This window comes from Budorcas taxicolor, chromosome 19 (genome assembly GCF_023091745.1).
Source record: "Budorcas taxicolor isolate Tak-1 chromosome 19, Takin1.1, whole genome shotgun sequence".
In the NCBI taxonomy this organism is placed as follows: domain Eukaryota; kingdom Metazoa; phylum Chordata; class Mammalia; order Artiodactyla; family Bovidae; genus Budorcas; species Budorcas taxicolor.
This window is the reverse complement of record NC_068928.1, coordinates 24,854,515-24,869,907: the sequence shown is the minus strand read 5'-3', so window position 1 is coordinate 24,869,907 and position 15,393 is coordinate 24,854,515. Positions and strand designations below refer to the sequence as shown.

The 15,393-nt window shown below is 54.5% G+C and overlaps 1 protein-coding gene across 1 annotated transcript in view; it reads right to left on the bottom strand.

The window, feature by feature from the left end:
* SPNS2 (SPNS lysolipid transporter 2, sphingosine-1-phosphate) overlaps positions 1 to 11,069 on the bottom strand; it is a 37,009-nt gene extending 25,940 nt beyond the window's left edge. The window contains exon 1 of the mRNA XM_052657084.1: positions 10,685 to 11,069. Within this exon, the coding sequence (XP_052513044.1) occupies positions 10,685 to 11,054 (370 nt within the window). The 5' untranslated portion in view covers positions 11,055 to 11,069. The remainder of the gene's footprint in view (positions 1 to 10,684) is intronic.
* Positions 11,070 to 15,393: the final 4,324 nt, after the last annotated feature.

Here is a 15,393-nt window from a genome sequence, read left to right as displayed (position 1 = left end):
AACAATCTGTCTGCCTGCAGTGCAGAATACCCAGGTTCGATCCCTGGGTGGGGAAGATCCCCTGGAGAAAGGAACGGCTATCCACTCCAGTATCCTTGCCTGCAGAATTCTATGGACAGAGGTGTCTGGTGGGCTACAGTCCATGGGGTCGCGAAGAGCTGGACACAACTGAGCGACTAACACTTCACAGATGAAGTTCTTTTTTTCTTTTTTTTTCGTTCCCCAACCAGGGACTGAACTCAGGCCACATCAGTGAAAGTGCTGAGTCCTAACCTCTAGACTGCCAGGGAATTTCCATAGCTAAAGTTCTTAGAAGAATTTTCATCCCTCCCAACTCAATGTCCTCACTTCCATCCTCGGTTGAAGCCAACCACCTCCTGGTGGCTCAGTCCCACAGGCTTTCTCATCCCTCAGCATCACAGTCACCTTGACCCCAACTCCACGACTCCACCACCTGGTCCACTCCCCAGGCCAGACACTGGGAGTCGGCCACGACACCCCCTCACCTCCCATGAATGGGTCCCAAGGATTCTCTCTCTTCGTCTCCAACCGATCTCCTCCCTGGACTCCCTGCCTCTAGCCTCTCCCATCCACCCAGCACCCCTCAGGCAGCCTGATCACACAAGCACTTATCAGCTTCTTATTAAGTCCTGGGCCAGGGTTTCAGAGATCACAGTCTCTGGACTCAAGGAGCGAAGGCTGTGGCCCAGCAGTTTCAGCTCTGGCCAGGGCTCAGAGTCATCTAAGTTGTTGCTGGTCAGTTGCTCAGTCGTGTCCAACTCCTCACGATTCCATGGACTGCAGCACACCAGGCTTCCCTGTCCTTCACTATCTCCTGGAGACCTAGGGGTCTTCAAAATACACGGCCCAGGACCCTTGTGCATAATACTACCGCTGATGACAACAGTAATATGGGTGTTAATGTGCACTGAGGGCTCACTACATGCCAGACACTGTTCTGAGAGTGGAAGCAAATTATTAGCTCATTGAGCGTGGCTGCCGCACTAGGGTTTAGTGGCTTTGCATTACCACCCAAATTCAGCCCAGACTTCGTCTCACATTTGAGGCCTCCATGCTCCAGATCTGCACAATCACCCTGTCTAGAAGCGAGAGCCAGGAATCTATTAACACACTGTCCAGCTAACTGGAAACCACTGGCCTGGGTGGTCTGAACCCCTGTGGCTTGCACATCATGGTCCACAGGCCTCCAAAGCCTTGACACAGCCATGCCCTCTTCCTGGGCTGTTCATCTCCACCTGTTAATCTCCACCTCATCCAGGGCCCAGATCCAAGCTCATGTCTACCAAGGTTCTTCCACACCCCAGCTCCTTCCTTTGGGGCTCTTAGTGAAGAGATGCCTGTAACCTTGAGGTACCCCCAGAGCTGGATGACTCATCCATCTGGCTGGTCACAGATATTCACAGTGACTCCTCATCACTGCTGGCCCCTCAATCACCCCCAGAGGAGCCAGGTCCAGAACCCAACCTGCTGACATCACTGAGTCCTCCAAAAGGCTGCGGTGTAAGAGGAAATCCACACCGACGTCAGGAGCCCCCAGTTCAGACCAGCCTCAGATGCAAGGTTGGGACGTGATCCCAAGATCTCTTTCTGCCTCGTCATCCAGTGCAGTCCCCCTTGCCTCTCTCAGAGTAGCAGGCAACATAGCTGAATTCCTAGGCGCATGGGCTCTGGGTTCAAATCCTGACTTCTCCACCTTCCCTGCTATGTGGTCTCAGGCAAGTAATTTAACTTCTCTGTGCCAGTTTCCTCCTCTATAACAAGGATTAATTTTTTAAAATTAATTTTTATTACAGTATACTTGATTTACAATATTGTGTTAGTTCTAAGTGATACCAAAGTGAATCAGTTATATATATACATATATCTCCACTCATTTTTAGATTATTTTCCCATATAGGTCATTATAGAGTATTGAATAGAGTCTTCTGTGCTATACAGTAGGTTCTTTTTAGTTACCTATTTTATATATACTAAAATCCCATGGACGGAGGAGCCTGGTAGGCTGCAGTCCACCGGGTCGCACAGAGTCGGACACGACTGAAGCGACTTAGCAGCAGCAGCAGCAGAGTATAGAAGGCAGTGGCACCCCACTCCAGTACTCTTGCCTGGAAAATCCCATGGACGGAGGAGCCTGGAAGGCTGCAGTCCATGGGGTCGCTGAGGGTTGGACATGACTGAGCGACTTCACTTTCACTTTTCACTTTCATGCATTGGAGAAGGAAATGGCAACCCACTCCAGCGTTCTTGCCTGGAGAATCCCAGGGACAGAGGAGCCTGGTGGGCTGCGTCTACAGGGTCGCACAGAGTCGGACACGACTGAAGTGACTTAGCAGCAGCAGCAGCAGCAGAGTATACATGTCAATCCCAATCTCCAAATTTTTCCCTCCCCTTGCCTTTCCCCCTTGGTAACAAACCATAAGTTTGTTTTCTTTATCTGTAACTCTATTTTGTAAATAAGTTCATTTGTACCATTTTTTTTAGATTCCACATATAAGCGATATCATATGATAGTTGTCTTTCTCTGTCTGATGCATTTCACTCAGCATAACAATCTTTAGGCCCATCCATGTGGCTGCAAATGGTATTGTTTTGTTCTTTTCTGTGGCTGAGTAATATTCATATATATATATGTATGTCTATATACCATAACAAGAATAAATTTTAACATCTGCTTTATATAGTTGTGAAGTTTAAATGGGTTAATCCTGTAAAATGCTTGGAAGGGTGCCTGGCACATAGTAGGTAGTCAATAAGTGTTATAAACCTTATAAACCTGATCATAGATCATTAACTCATGGGGAAAAGCCCCGCCCTGTGATCAGTTTCTGGAGAATGGGAACCCCCATCTCAGTGTTCTTTTCTCCAAAATGGGGGCAGATGGCGGGTGCTGCTTGCCATTGGCTGCTCCCTCTCAGAGGGACCCTGGTCCCCTTTGGAAGCCTCACAGCTGGCTCAGTCTGGAAGTCTCACCCCTGCTACCATACTGGGCCGTAGTTCCCGCCCCGGTAATTATAGGGGCCTGAGGGCCTGGCTCTGCTGACCTGGCTCTGAATGGCTCAGGCTAAGAAACCACAGCCTGGCCCCACCAGCACCCACCCCCTCCTTCCTGAGCCGAAAGGGACTGACCAAGGCAGTTCCTCAGCCAGGGACCCGGGCTGTCAAGCACACTCACTTCTACCTGCCCCAGAGTGTCCACAGGGCAAGATCCTCCCCCAATCCCCCAGGGACAAGCTGAGTGACCTCCGGGAGCATCTGGCCTCTATTCTGGGGCCCAGGTTGCCCATCTGAGAGTGACCCAGAATCCCTAGACATCCCTGGTGTGTCCATCCTAAATCTTAACCGAGTTTGTTCTATATACACCCTCCCTCCTACCCCCCACGTCTGCCTACAAATCTGGATCATCAATGTCAGGACAGCCTAGTGGTCATCTCTGCAGGGACCGTGAGGATAGGACCCCAGCCCCACAGTCTCAGCCTGTCCCTAGAAGACCTAGACTCCATACTTGGCCCCTTAAAGAGTATCCATAGCACCCCTCCCTACCCAGAGCCCTGCCTGCAGACCCTGCCAGCCTGAGGAGAGCAGAGAGCCTTCCCCCAACACCCCACCCCATCCCCTACTCCCCACCAAGCCTCTCTGCCCAGAGTGGGCGGAGACAGGCAGCTGGGCCTCTGGCCTGTGGTTCTGGTCTATCATTTGGGGCCAGCTTTCCTGGAACCGGACTCAGCCTTAGCAATTTGGGGGCTTTGCAGGGCCACTCCTTTCCCATCTCAGCCTCTCCGGCCCTGTTCTGGCTCAAGGACTCCCAAGACCACCAGGGGCCAGGGACAAGGTGGTCACACCCTTATCGTGACCCATGGAGGGTGTGGCCTGTGTGGACACAGACCCAGGATAAGGCCAAGAAGGAATGGGGGGAGAGAGGGTGGGGAGAGATAAGAGACCTCGGAACGGCGTGGCTCAAGCCCACGAACCCTCAGCCATCTCCCTGTATGCTGTGCGAGCGGGCTAAGGTTGACCGGCGACACCCACTCCCACTTCTCAGATGGAATACTGAGATTCAGAAGATGAAGGAAACAGACCACAGAAGACCAGGCGGGAGGTAAGCTGAGCTGGCCTCCAAGCTCCCCGATCTGGCCTGTGCTCCCCATTTCACCCCCAAAAACACCAGAAAAGAGGCTGCAGCCAGCCCCCTCTCAACATCCACACCAGCCACTCTCACCTGGGTGCTCCAAACAGTGAGTGACTAAGTAACAACATCCCACCCCAGGCACAGCCCTCTACAGTTTACGTAGCATAATTGTGCTCCTTGCAGTCAGAGATCCCATTTGGCAAGTCCATGCTGGGCAGGGAAGGGATCATGAAGACTCCATGATGGAGGGGTGGGGGAGAGGAGAAGACCCCAGCAAGGTCACCATGGAGGCAGAGAACTGAGGGCAAGGCAGGAGATGGGGCCCGCACCGCTAACCTCCAAACTGGCTAGTGCATCATTCTTGCTTCTTTCTCACTCTAAAAGAAATGCTTCTGCCCTCAGCCACATCTTCACCTAGGGCTCCTTCCACCCACCCCTCAACCACCAAGAGAGGGCCAGGACCATCGTCCTGCTTCATCCCACCTGGCAGTGTGACCTGGGACCAGCCCTTCACCTCCAGTGCCCCACCTGCAGAAGAGGCAGGACCACCCCAGTGCCCTCCTGCATGTACAGGAGCCATTCTGCCCAGCACGGAGCCAGGGAGCCCATTGTCAGGTCTGTGGGCGGGGCAGACAGGGACCACACTGACCACTGCCCCCACTTCCTTCCTGGAGACACGAGGCTTGTAGCTCATTGTGAGCCCTGGTCAGCACAAAAGGGCAGCACCAGCCACCACAAGAGAAGCCCCAGCCTTGGCCACAGGGGCCTATCCTGGTCCAGGGTCATCCAAACCTACCAGTGCCCCTTCAACCCAGAAGGATGGGCTTTGGGGTCAGGCCAGGCTCGGGCAACTCAATTCTGTCACATAGTCGGCCAACAAGCGCCAAGCCTATGCCCATCCCTCACATGTACTGGGGTCACAGAGGTGACCAGGCTCAGCAATCCTTGAGGCTGGAGGGAAACAGCTAGCCTATAACAGGGGTAGGGGCCATGGTGGATGTGGGGCAGAGTGGAGGGGACATAGGGAAGACTTCCAGGAAGGAGGGCAGAGGCACCACTGAGGCCCATAAGCAAAAACTACGTTTGGCCCCTGCAGCAACAGGGAAACAGACCTGGCTATCTTGGGAAAGGGAGATATAGGCAGAGCTGAAGTCTAGCAGGTGAGAGTCCCTGAGACCAAGTCACGTGCCCCATACTACCCTTGGGAGCAAGACCCTGACCACAGAAAAAGAGGAACAAAATCTTCTACTGTGGATTCAAGGCTCAGAGAGGGTCAGGATCTGCCTTATGTCACACAGCAACTCTGACAAAGCCAGGAGCAGCCCAGGAGATCGTCAGGGCCCATGGGGAGCCCAGCACCACAGGCCTGGGGATCAAGACAGTGTCTTCTTTGCCTCCTGTGCTCTCAACCCCCATCTACCCTCAGGATTTCAGGTCCCCACACCCAGGGCTTCCCTGGTGGCCCAGACGGTAAAGCGCCTGCCTGCAATGCAGGAGACTTGTGTTCAATCCCTGGGTCAGGAAGATCCCCTGGAGAAGGAAATGGCAACCCACTCCCGTACTCTTGCCTGGAAAATTCCATGGACAGAGAAGTCTGGTAAACTACAGTCCACGGGATTGCAAAGGGTCGAACATGACCGAGCAACTTCACTTCACACCCAGGCAGAAACAAAAGCCACTTCCTGTCAGGGAAGGGACACAAAACTCCTCTCTGAGCAGCTCTGGCCCCGCAACCTCCCTCTCAGCCCAGGCTATACTCTGCAGCCTTCCTGCCCCATTCACAAAGGGGAAACAAAGGCACAGGCTGGGCCGGTCACTGGCCCTGAGTTCCAAACCAAGGTAGTAAGTTTCAAGGCACTTCTCGGACAGGACAATGGCACAAAGGAGGTGCCAACAGATCCAACCGGAAGGTGCCTAAGGAGGAAAAAGGAGCTGGAAAATGGGCTGCTAGTGGTTAGTCACTGGGGTGCTGGCATTCCAGGCCGGCCCAGCGGTGCACCTGGACACTGACCTATTAGACAGCCATTCTGGAATGTGGCCCTGGGACACCCCACCCTGCAGACCTGACGTAGTGCTGACTTGGTGGTGACCAAGGCAGGGCCCGCTCAAGGGGTCAAACAAAGCCACCTGAAGGGGCAGGGCAGGAGTGGCGTTGATAATCCTTATCCACAGAGATAGCCACAGAGCATGGGGACTGACCTGGCTTCTACACACTCAGGTGACACTGCAGAAGGCCTGGAGCCTCCGTTCCCCTAAGTGTTAGCTCTGGACAGATTCAACCAAGCAGACAAAAAAAAAAGAAAAAGAGCCAAGAGCCCATGCTTGGCAGCCCTTCCTGCGCCCAGCTCAGGTGTTTGGGGAAGCCCCCATTCCCTGCCAGGCCTGCATTCCAGGCTGGGTCCCTGTACTCCTCTCTCCTTCTGGGTTTGTGTTAGTGAGCAGTTGCCATGGATACCGGTCTCAGCTTCTTTGGCAGAAAAGACTCCCCCAGGGCAGGGCTCTGCCTCTCCTCCTCACCAGCCCCTGCTCCACCCGATTTCAAGTGCCTGGTCTGCCAAGGGGCTGGATCAAAGGGAAGGAAACTGGGTCTCAGGAAGGGAACAGGTGCCCCCAGAGAAGTTAGGGGAGAATCTCAGCTCTCAAATAGTCATTCAGCAACCATGAACAGGGCCATGCCAACTCCTTGCTGGGCCTGGTTCCAGGGAAAGAATGCTGCCTCCTACACCCTCAGCTCTGCTTCTCTTCTACAGATGGAAGAATGGAAGCTTGGGCAGAGCAAGGGGCACAGGCTTCTCAGGCACCATGGTGCTGCGTTGGTAAGGTGAGACTCAGGACCCTCAAATGAGAGGCTCCGCCCCTTCTCCTGACCTGGCAGCCACAAGTGGGCTCAGAATGCAGAGTGAGTGGCTGCCAGGCTGACAGGGGCCTTGGGAGTGGGAGCAGTGTGCCCTAGGGGAGCTCAAACTGCTGCTGTTAAACTAAGCTGAAATTCATCTGCCCAGAGGGCTTCCGCTCTGGCCAGCGGAATCTCCAGTGTTCCAGGTCAGAAGCAGGGGGACATGCGCTGTCCTGCCCTGGAGAGAAGACCACACTGGAGGGTTCTGATCCTGCTCCGCCCTACCATGTGACCTTGGATAAATGCCAGCTCTCTCCCAGCATCTGCGTCCCCATCCACCCAGGGAGGTGGAAGGCAGGGTTAAGAGGTGGTTTCTGGGCTACTTCAGTTCCATCCAGCTGAAGCAACGCTCAGTAAGAAAAGCCAGAGTGGGAGCCTGGCCCTTCTCACCTGCTTCTGAGGCCTGCTGCCCTCAGGGGGTTCTCATGGGAAGGAGGAGAAAAAGAAGCCGTAATTAGCTCGATCACCCTGTGGCGGTGGCGCTGGGAATGCTAGGATGGAGGCAGAACCTACCGGAGTTCCCAGGATGGAGAACAGCCCTGGTGAAGAAGGGGGAGATTTGCCAAGGAATCCTAAAAGGAACTGTGAGAAAGCGAGAAATAAGAGGGCACAATGATCGGGCCACAGCTTGGGCAGAGCAAGGAAAAGTGAAGATCTCCTAGGAGTCTGGCCTTGTCCCTGGCATAAGAGACATTCTCAGTTACACCAGAACCCTGGGAGGTAGAGGGGAGGAAGTAATCACCCGGAAGGCCCAGGCGACATCCTCAAGGCCACACAGCTGGGAATCTGAAGAGCCTGGACATGAACTCTGGCATCAAAAACTCTAGACCTTCATTATCCATCGTGGTGGCCCCAAGCTACTATGACTATTGGGAACCTGAAATACAGCTAGTCTAAACTGACATGTGCTATAAATGCAAAATACACTGAGTTTTGAAACTCAGTATGAAAAGTAGGCAAACTATCCCATCAAGAGCTTCTATGTTGATGATGTTGGATACAGTAAGTGGAATAAAATGTTGTTCATTCATTTCATCTATTCTTTTTACTTTTTTAAATGTGGCTCCTAGAACATGTTAAATTATATTCGTGGTTTGCCTTATATTTCTTTTGGACCAATGGTCTATACCATGAAAACAGAAATGCGCAGGATGAATTGAAAGGAAGAGTGTGGGAACTCTCCCCATTTTTTTTTTATGGGGGAGCCAGGGCCAGATGGTGAGGTTCTCAGGGATCAGGTGAGTGCAAATATCCAAGATGACTGAGCCATGGACTGTCAGCATCGCCTCATCTGTCCCAGCTGGACAGTCAGCAACAGGTGGACTGAAGCCTGAGATGACCACTCCCCTGCGATCCCCCCAAACCGCCCCCTGCCTCCCAAGACACATCAAGCCATAGTAGTTGCCATAGAGACAGTAAATCTTCCTGAAAACTGAACTTGGCAACAAGGGGGTGGTGGTAGGAGAATCGACAGTAAAGAGAGAGGGAGGGAGCCAGGCTTATCCGGAGAGGAAATCTGTGTGTGCTGTGTGCAGGGCGCAGGGTGGAGCAGGGGCTCCCGGCCCTCCCTGGCAGGACAGAAGGGGAATACACAGCTCAGGCAGTGTTTGCACAGAGCTTTCAGGACCTTCCTCCCTACTGCTCCACCCCCTGTTACCAATTTACCAAAAATTTCCTACCTTATTCTCCCATTCTGACTCTGGGACCCCCGTCGGGGTGGGGGCAGATAAGTTCCAGCCCTCCTTGAGTCCACCCTCCCACCTCAGCCACGAGGCAGAGTTGGTTTCCCTAAGAATGTCAGAGTGTGGGTCGGTGGGGCCGGGGGTTGGGGGGGTGGTCTGGGGCCTGAAAAGACAAGTTGGTATGACAGAGCCAGAAGCAGGCCACTCATTGCCCAGCTGAGAGGTGGGAACCAAGTAGATGGATTTAGATGGAATGCCAGTTTTGTTGTGCCCTCTCTGAGCCATTGTGGACAAAGGCCTTGGTTGGCTCATCTGTGGACAGAAGTTGATGTTGCGCTACCCGCAGGTCCGCCCCTCGCCCCCCACCCGTGTTCTCTGACTTCTCCCCTCTTTTGGGTGGCACCTAAGCTCCCAGGTCCCAGACAGGATGGCACATGCATGAGATGGGCTGGTGTACTTGGATGATGCTGACTACTCCAGCTCACCAGACCAAAGTAAGAGTCCCCTGGGGACAGCTCGCCCCAGAAACTTGTGCCAGGGGTACCCCCTTGCAACTTCCCCCAGAGAGCAACAGAGAGATAAAAGATTTTGAAAGTGGGAGTCGGGGAAAGCAGAAGCCTCTGCTCTCCCAGCAGAGTTCTCCCTTCCACTTGACACAAAACCCCATTCAACAGACAGGGAGACTGAGTCCCAGAAAGGGGGGCCCAGGTGGCGTCATGCTTTATGGTTTAGGCCAGGAAGTGCCCCTCGTCATGGGCACAAAGTTCTCTGTAGAGTCTGTCCAAAATTTCTCCCTGTTTTGTTTTTTTTTTTCATTTTTGTAGTTGCAGATTTTACTAAGCTGTGGTGAGGCAGGTTCTGGGGCCAGCAGGCCAGGATGTCAGGGATTCAGTCACTAGTCTCCTATGGCAGAGAGCCCCCACATGCAAGTCTGGCCCAAGTCCTTTTCTCTTAAGGCTGCACCATTCCCACCCAGGAGCAGCTCAATTTAGGGAAAAGTCCCTGCTCACAGACCCCTGAGAACTGGGGGAGGGGAGCCAGCAGACTAGAATTTCCAGAAGGCTGTTTCATCCCGAGGGTCTGAGGATCAACCACCTCAGAACGGGGAAGAGACCTAAACACCAGCTAAGACCGGCCCAAGGTCACACACCAAGCACAGAGGAGCAGATTCCCGGCGAGAACTCAGTTGTTCTATCGACCCCTACCCCCTCCCCGAGGAGGCTGGCTCGCGGAGACGCTCACAGAGGACTAGGCAGTCCCTCTCCTGCCCCAGTGGCCTGCGCTCTACCCCAGGCCCCAAGCGACAGAGAAGAGGGGGAAGAGTCTTCAGGCCTCTAGCCAGGGCCAGCTGCAAACCTCATCCTGGGTCCCCAGGCGCCGCGGACCCGCCCCGCCCCTCCCTCCACTCCCCGCAGCCCCAAGCCTTTGTCAGCCACGCGCTCACACGCTCACACACACATACGCGCCGCCCGCGAGCACACACTTGGTCTCCTCTGGCGCACACCCGCAAGGGGCGCGCGCTCTCGCGGCACGCACGTAGAGGAGTGGAGGCGGCGGAGGAAGGAAGGAACTGACCGGCTACCGACGGACAGACAGCCTGGGCTGGGGGAAGGGGAGGAGAGGCCCAGGAATCTGAGGCTGGGGCGGGAGGGGTCGCGAAGGCCAGAACGCAGAGAGACGCAAAGGAGACTCTCGGAGAAGAGGACAACGGATGGGACGTCAAGGGCTGGCGAGGATGCGCGGGCTACTCCAGGGGTGGGGACTCCCCCTACCCCTGGCCCGGGGGGTGCGGAGGCGGTCCCAGGATTGGACCAGTAGGTCTTGGGGGCATCACTTGCCCAGTGGTACCTGAGGCGAAGGCCTTTGGGACCCCACGAAAGGCTTGGATATAGGGGTCTGCCCCGGGGTACCTCCAGGCAGAGGGTCCTGGTTCTCGGACTGGGTGGGGCACTCGCTCACCTGCTACGGTGTACCTGTCCAGGTAGTTGAGCACGTTGCCCAAGCTGAGGATGGCGGCGGCTGCCCCCCGCCCGCGGCCCAAGCTGGCTGGTTTGGGCTGCTGCGCGCCCGGGCCCTTGACAGCCGCTGCGCAGCCGGGAGTGCTGGGGGTGCTGGGGGGTCCGGAAGGGGCCCGTCTCACGCTGCCCGACAGCGTCTGCACCTCATCGTCGGCGGTCGCGACTCCAGCGGCGCCCGCTGCCCCCGCCCCGCAGCAACCGCCACCGCCGGCCCCTCGCTGCGCCCCCCGGCGCCGGCGCCGCCGCTCCGCGTCTGCCTCCTCCTCCTCCGCGCCGCCCGCCGCCGCCGAGGCGCATTCCAGGCACATCATGCCGGCCGGGATCGGGGCGGCGGGGGGCGCGGGGGGCGCGGGGCCCAGCTTGGGCCCACTCAGTGCGTGTGTGCGCCGAGGAGCCGCCGCTGCACCATCCCGGCCGGGCCCCGTTGGCTCCTGCGCTCCGGCCCCGGCTGCAGCGCTGCCACCGTTTCAGCCCGATGCGCCGCGGTCGCCGCCGCCGCCGCTCTGACAGCTGCGGCCCGGCCCCGCCCACCAGGCCCTCGCCCAATCAGCCCCGGGCTCGGACCACAGCCCCGCCCCACACGTGCTGCCCCCGGGGGGCGGAGAGGGGGCAGGGCCGCAGAGCCCCTCCCGCCCGACGGGGGCGCAGTCACGCCGGAGCCGCGCGGCCGCCGAGGCTGGCAAGGACCCGGAGGGGGTTTGTGGAGAACCACGGACCTAGGGGCCACGTGCGGGAAGTAGAACTCCCTGGCGCCCATTCAGTGCCCTCCGTCTCCACCCCCTACCGCAGGGGAGAGTCTGGGCGATAGTTGCGGGTGCTGGAGCTCAGGGCATGTGGACATCTTGGAGAGAGGGTCTCAGATGGTTAAGTCAGGAGCGCGGGTGGGAGAGCCCGTGACCGCTCCAGCAGCTACGCACCCGCCATGATTTAATCAGTTCAGGGAGGGCTACTGTAAGAACCGAGAAGCATGATCAGTGGGGGTTTTGGTCCAGGGCTTCACCAGACACAGAAGGTTATGTCACCCACCTCCCCATGGAAACTCAGATCCAGCCCCCAGCCTCCCCATGGACCCATTCCTGTGTGCACACCGAGACCCTACCCATGCCCCACAGAGAGGCAGCCCCTGGCAGGGAGAGACAGGACTCCAACTGGGACACCTTGGAAACAGGGCATTAAAAGGGGGCCTTGTCCCCTGAGGGCCCAGTAACCGCAATCATCAGGCTTCAGCAGCGCATGACAAAGCCCTGAATGGGAGACAGGAAGCTGGGCCCTAACTCAGTTCTGCCCTGGTGTGTGGCATTACCCTAGGCAAGAAACCTAACTGGTGTCAGTTTCTCTCTCTGGGAGTAGATAGGAGGATAGGCTTTAGATGGTCTGGAAGTCCCCCAGGTTCTCCCTTGGGGGAGCGGGGAGCCCCATCCCCTGTGGAGAGTGGCAGGGTAGCTTCTGTATTCAGGATTACATTCTCCACTGTCACGCATCTCAGAGGTGCTGTGGTTCTGGTAAGCTCCGTCCCCCGTTCATGAGTTTGCAGCTTTGACTGAAAAGAAAATCCTGTACAAAGTGCTGAGGGCAGAATGCTAGGACGAGACAGAGCCTGGGGAACCAGAATTATGTCCTGTGCTCCACATACAGGTTCCAGGGCCCAGAGATGACCCCAGCATGGACGTGCAGCTAGCAGGTGCCAGAGTTGGCACTGACCTGGGGTTGGTGCAATACCTGGGCTGGGAGCTCAGTTCCCACCACAGGCTGCTCCAGATCCCACATCCATGGGCAGGTGCATCTCGTGAAGGTGTCGGCCACAGTGAGTCATGGCATAGGCAACGGGTGATGCAGCACGAGGCAGCCCTCCCCACGTCCGCCCCACTGTCTCTTGTGAGCAGAGTTAATCCCCAAGCTGGTGTTTCTTGGCGCCTTCGAGGTGTGTTTTAAATTCTGCGAAGTGACTAAAAATATGCATCGTCGTGTTGGGTATGAATGACTGTGACTAGAGGGTTAGGAAAACATTTCATTCTGAAAGTTCTTGTGCTGCCTCTTTCCAGCTTGCTGAGTGCAGGCCTGCAAAGCTGGATGTGGGAAGTTCCACTGGGTGGCCCAGAATGGCAGGTGATCAAACAGGAAAGGACAGACCTAGGAGCTCTGTGGGGTTGGGACTGAGCCCTGGCACTGACCTTCATAATGATGTGATGATGCCAGGTAGAGGACAGAGCCCAGCCGGAGGATGTGGCCAGCTGTGGGACTGTCGGCAGAGGCAGAACCATGGCTCTAAGCCCAACACCATGGTCCCCTTCCCACTCCCCCAAATTCCTCATCCTTTCAGCCACAGCCCTGCCCAGGGAGCCGTTTTAGCTCTTAACCCGAAAGAGAGACCCAAGGAAGAAAAGTAATATACCTAAGGTCACATACCTAGTAGATGATGAAGTAAAAGTGTTAAGTTGCACAGTCGTGTCTGACTTTGCGACCCTATGAACTGAAGCCCACCAGACTCCTCTGTCCATTGGATTCTCCAGGCAAGAATACTGGAGTGGTAGCTATTCCCTTCTCCAGGGGATCTTCCCGACCCAGGGGTGAACTCTGGGTCTCCTGCATTGCAGGCAGATTTTTTACTATCTGAGCCACCAAGGAAGCCCAGTAAATGATGAGGCTTGCACTAAACCTTGAGGGTAGGGTGTGTCTACCCTCTAATCCAGTGTTTCTTCTACTGCCCCACAGGAATGGGGGCAGTAGCTTCTCTTAGCTTCTCCAGGACAGAGCTTCCTCATCATAATGGGAGGCTGAAGTCAGTGATGGCTAAAGGGCCTTCTAATATTCATTCATTAAGTTTAGATCATAATTTCAAAACAAATAGGGCACAGGACATTAGTGGTCCATGTCCCAAGGGTGAATATATTTGGGAAATGGTGAAGTAAACATAGAGCATTAGGTTCCCTCACTGAGGAGCTTTTCAGAGCCTTTAATCTGAGAGTGTACATTGGGAGTCTCCCATGGGGAAGTATAGGCTGCCATCTGCCCATGTGTATGAGGCCACAGAACATCTTGGAAGATGAACACGGCTTTGCAGAACACACTCAGAGAAATACTGGCTCCCCCACGTCTGCTAGCTAGGAGCTCAGTTCACCTCGTCTCTGCTCGTCTCCCTACACAGGAGTGTCTCCAGTGCTCAGCCTCAGTCTCCTCCCTGCTCATGTGGCACACCCTCCCTCGGCAGCCTCTCACTCGTGCTTGGGTTTTCAACAATTATCCACATCCCTAGGACATCCCATCCTCCATCTTTAGATGTGACCTCATCTCCAAACAGTAGGTCTATATACAGTTTCCTGCACATTCCCCCCAAGACACCCTCAGCACCTTAAACTCAGCACATCCAAGACTGAACTCGTCATCTTCCCCCTCAACCTGCTCCCACCCAGTATCATTTATCTCTGACAAATAGCAGCAGCATCCACATTGTTACCAAGCAGGAAACCTAGAGGCCATTTGGGGCTCCTCCTTCAACTCCCACTTCTAGGGCCCATTCCCTTTTTTCTTAATATCTTCAAATGTCTTCATTGCTCACAGACTTAGCTCTAACCTTTCATGTCTCACTTGGACCCTTTTAAAACTCAACAACACCTGTTCCAACATTCCCCTCCAGTCTTTTCTTCATATTTCTTGCCATAATTTTCTAAGTCACACATACAAACCCTATCATTACCTTGTGTAAAACCTTTCCATGGCTCTCCACTACTATAAGACTAAAAATATCTAAGTTCTTATCTATAAAACAGAAACAGATGCACAGATATAGAGAACAGGCTTGTGGTTGCCAAAGGGCTGAGGGGGTGAGAGAAGGATGGAGTGGGAGTTTGGGATTAGCAGATGCAAACTATCATATATAGAATGGATACACAACAAGGTCCTACTGTATATCTTATACTAAACCGTAATGGAAAAGAACATAAAGAATATATATATATATATATATATATATATATATATGTATGTATGTATAACTGAATCACTTTTCTGTACAGCAGAAATTAACATGATACTGTAAATCAACTATACTTCAATAAATTTTTAAAAAAATATCAAAGTTCCTTAACATGATCTCCAATAACACTTCATGACCCATGCCAATCTCCAGCCTCAGATCCTACTGCCCATCTCTCAAAATTACACTCATCCACACTGAAAATGGAGCTCCCTAGACTCACTCATAGTTATGATACTTTCTGGAGCCCAGAGGAGTGGCAGGAACTGGGAGCAATCATCTCTAGTTGCCCCCTACCCTCAACACAAAAGTCTTGTCCTGGTAACACAATGATGGTTCAGGACCACGGAGAGCGCCACCTAGGTAACCCCCTCCCCTGGCTTTTTGGTCTGGTTCTGCCTAGCTCACTCCTCCCCCTTGTCCTTCAGAAACCCAGCACAGACATGTCTTCCTCCAGGAAGCCCTCCCTGACCTACTTATTGAAATTGTCATTTCCTCTAGGCTACTTGAGTACCCTGGGTACCCCTCCATCGCACCAAATTCATTGTGCTGATTATGTTGTACATCAGTCCCCCACTCCCCTTCACCAGCCCAACAACAGATCGTGAGCCTTGAGGGTTCAAACACTACCTGATTCATCTCCATAGTCCAGGGCAGAGGAGGTGGCTCAGAGAATG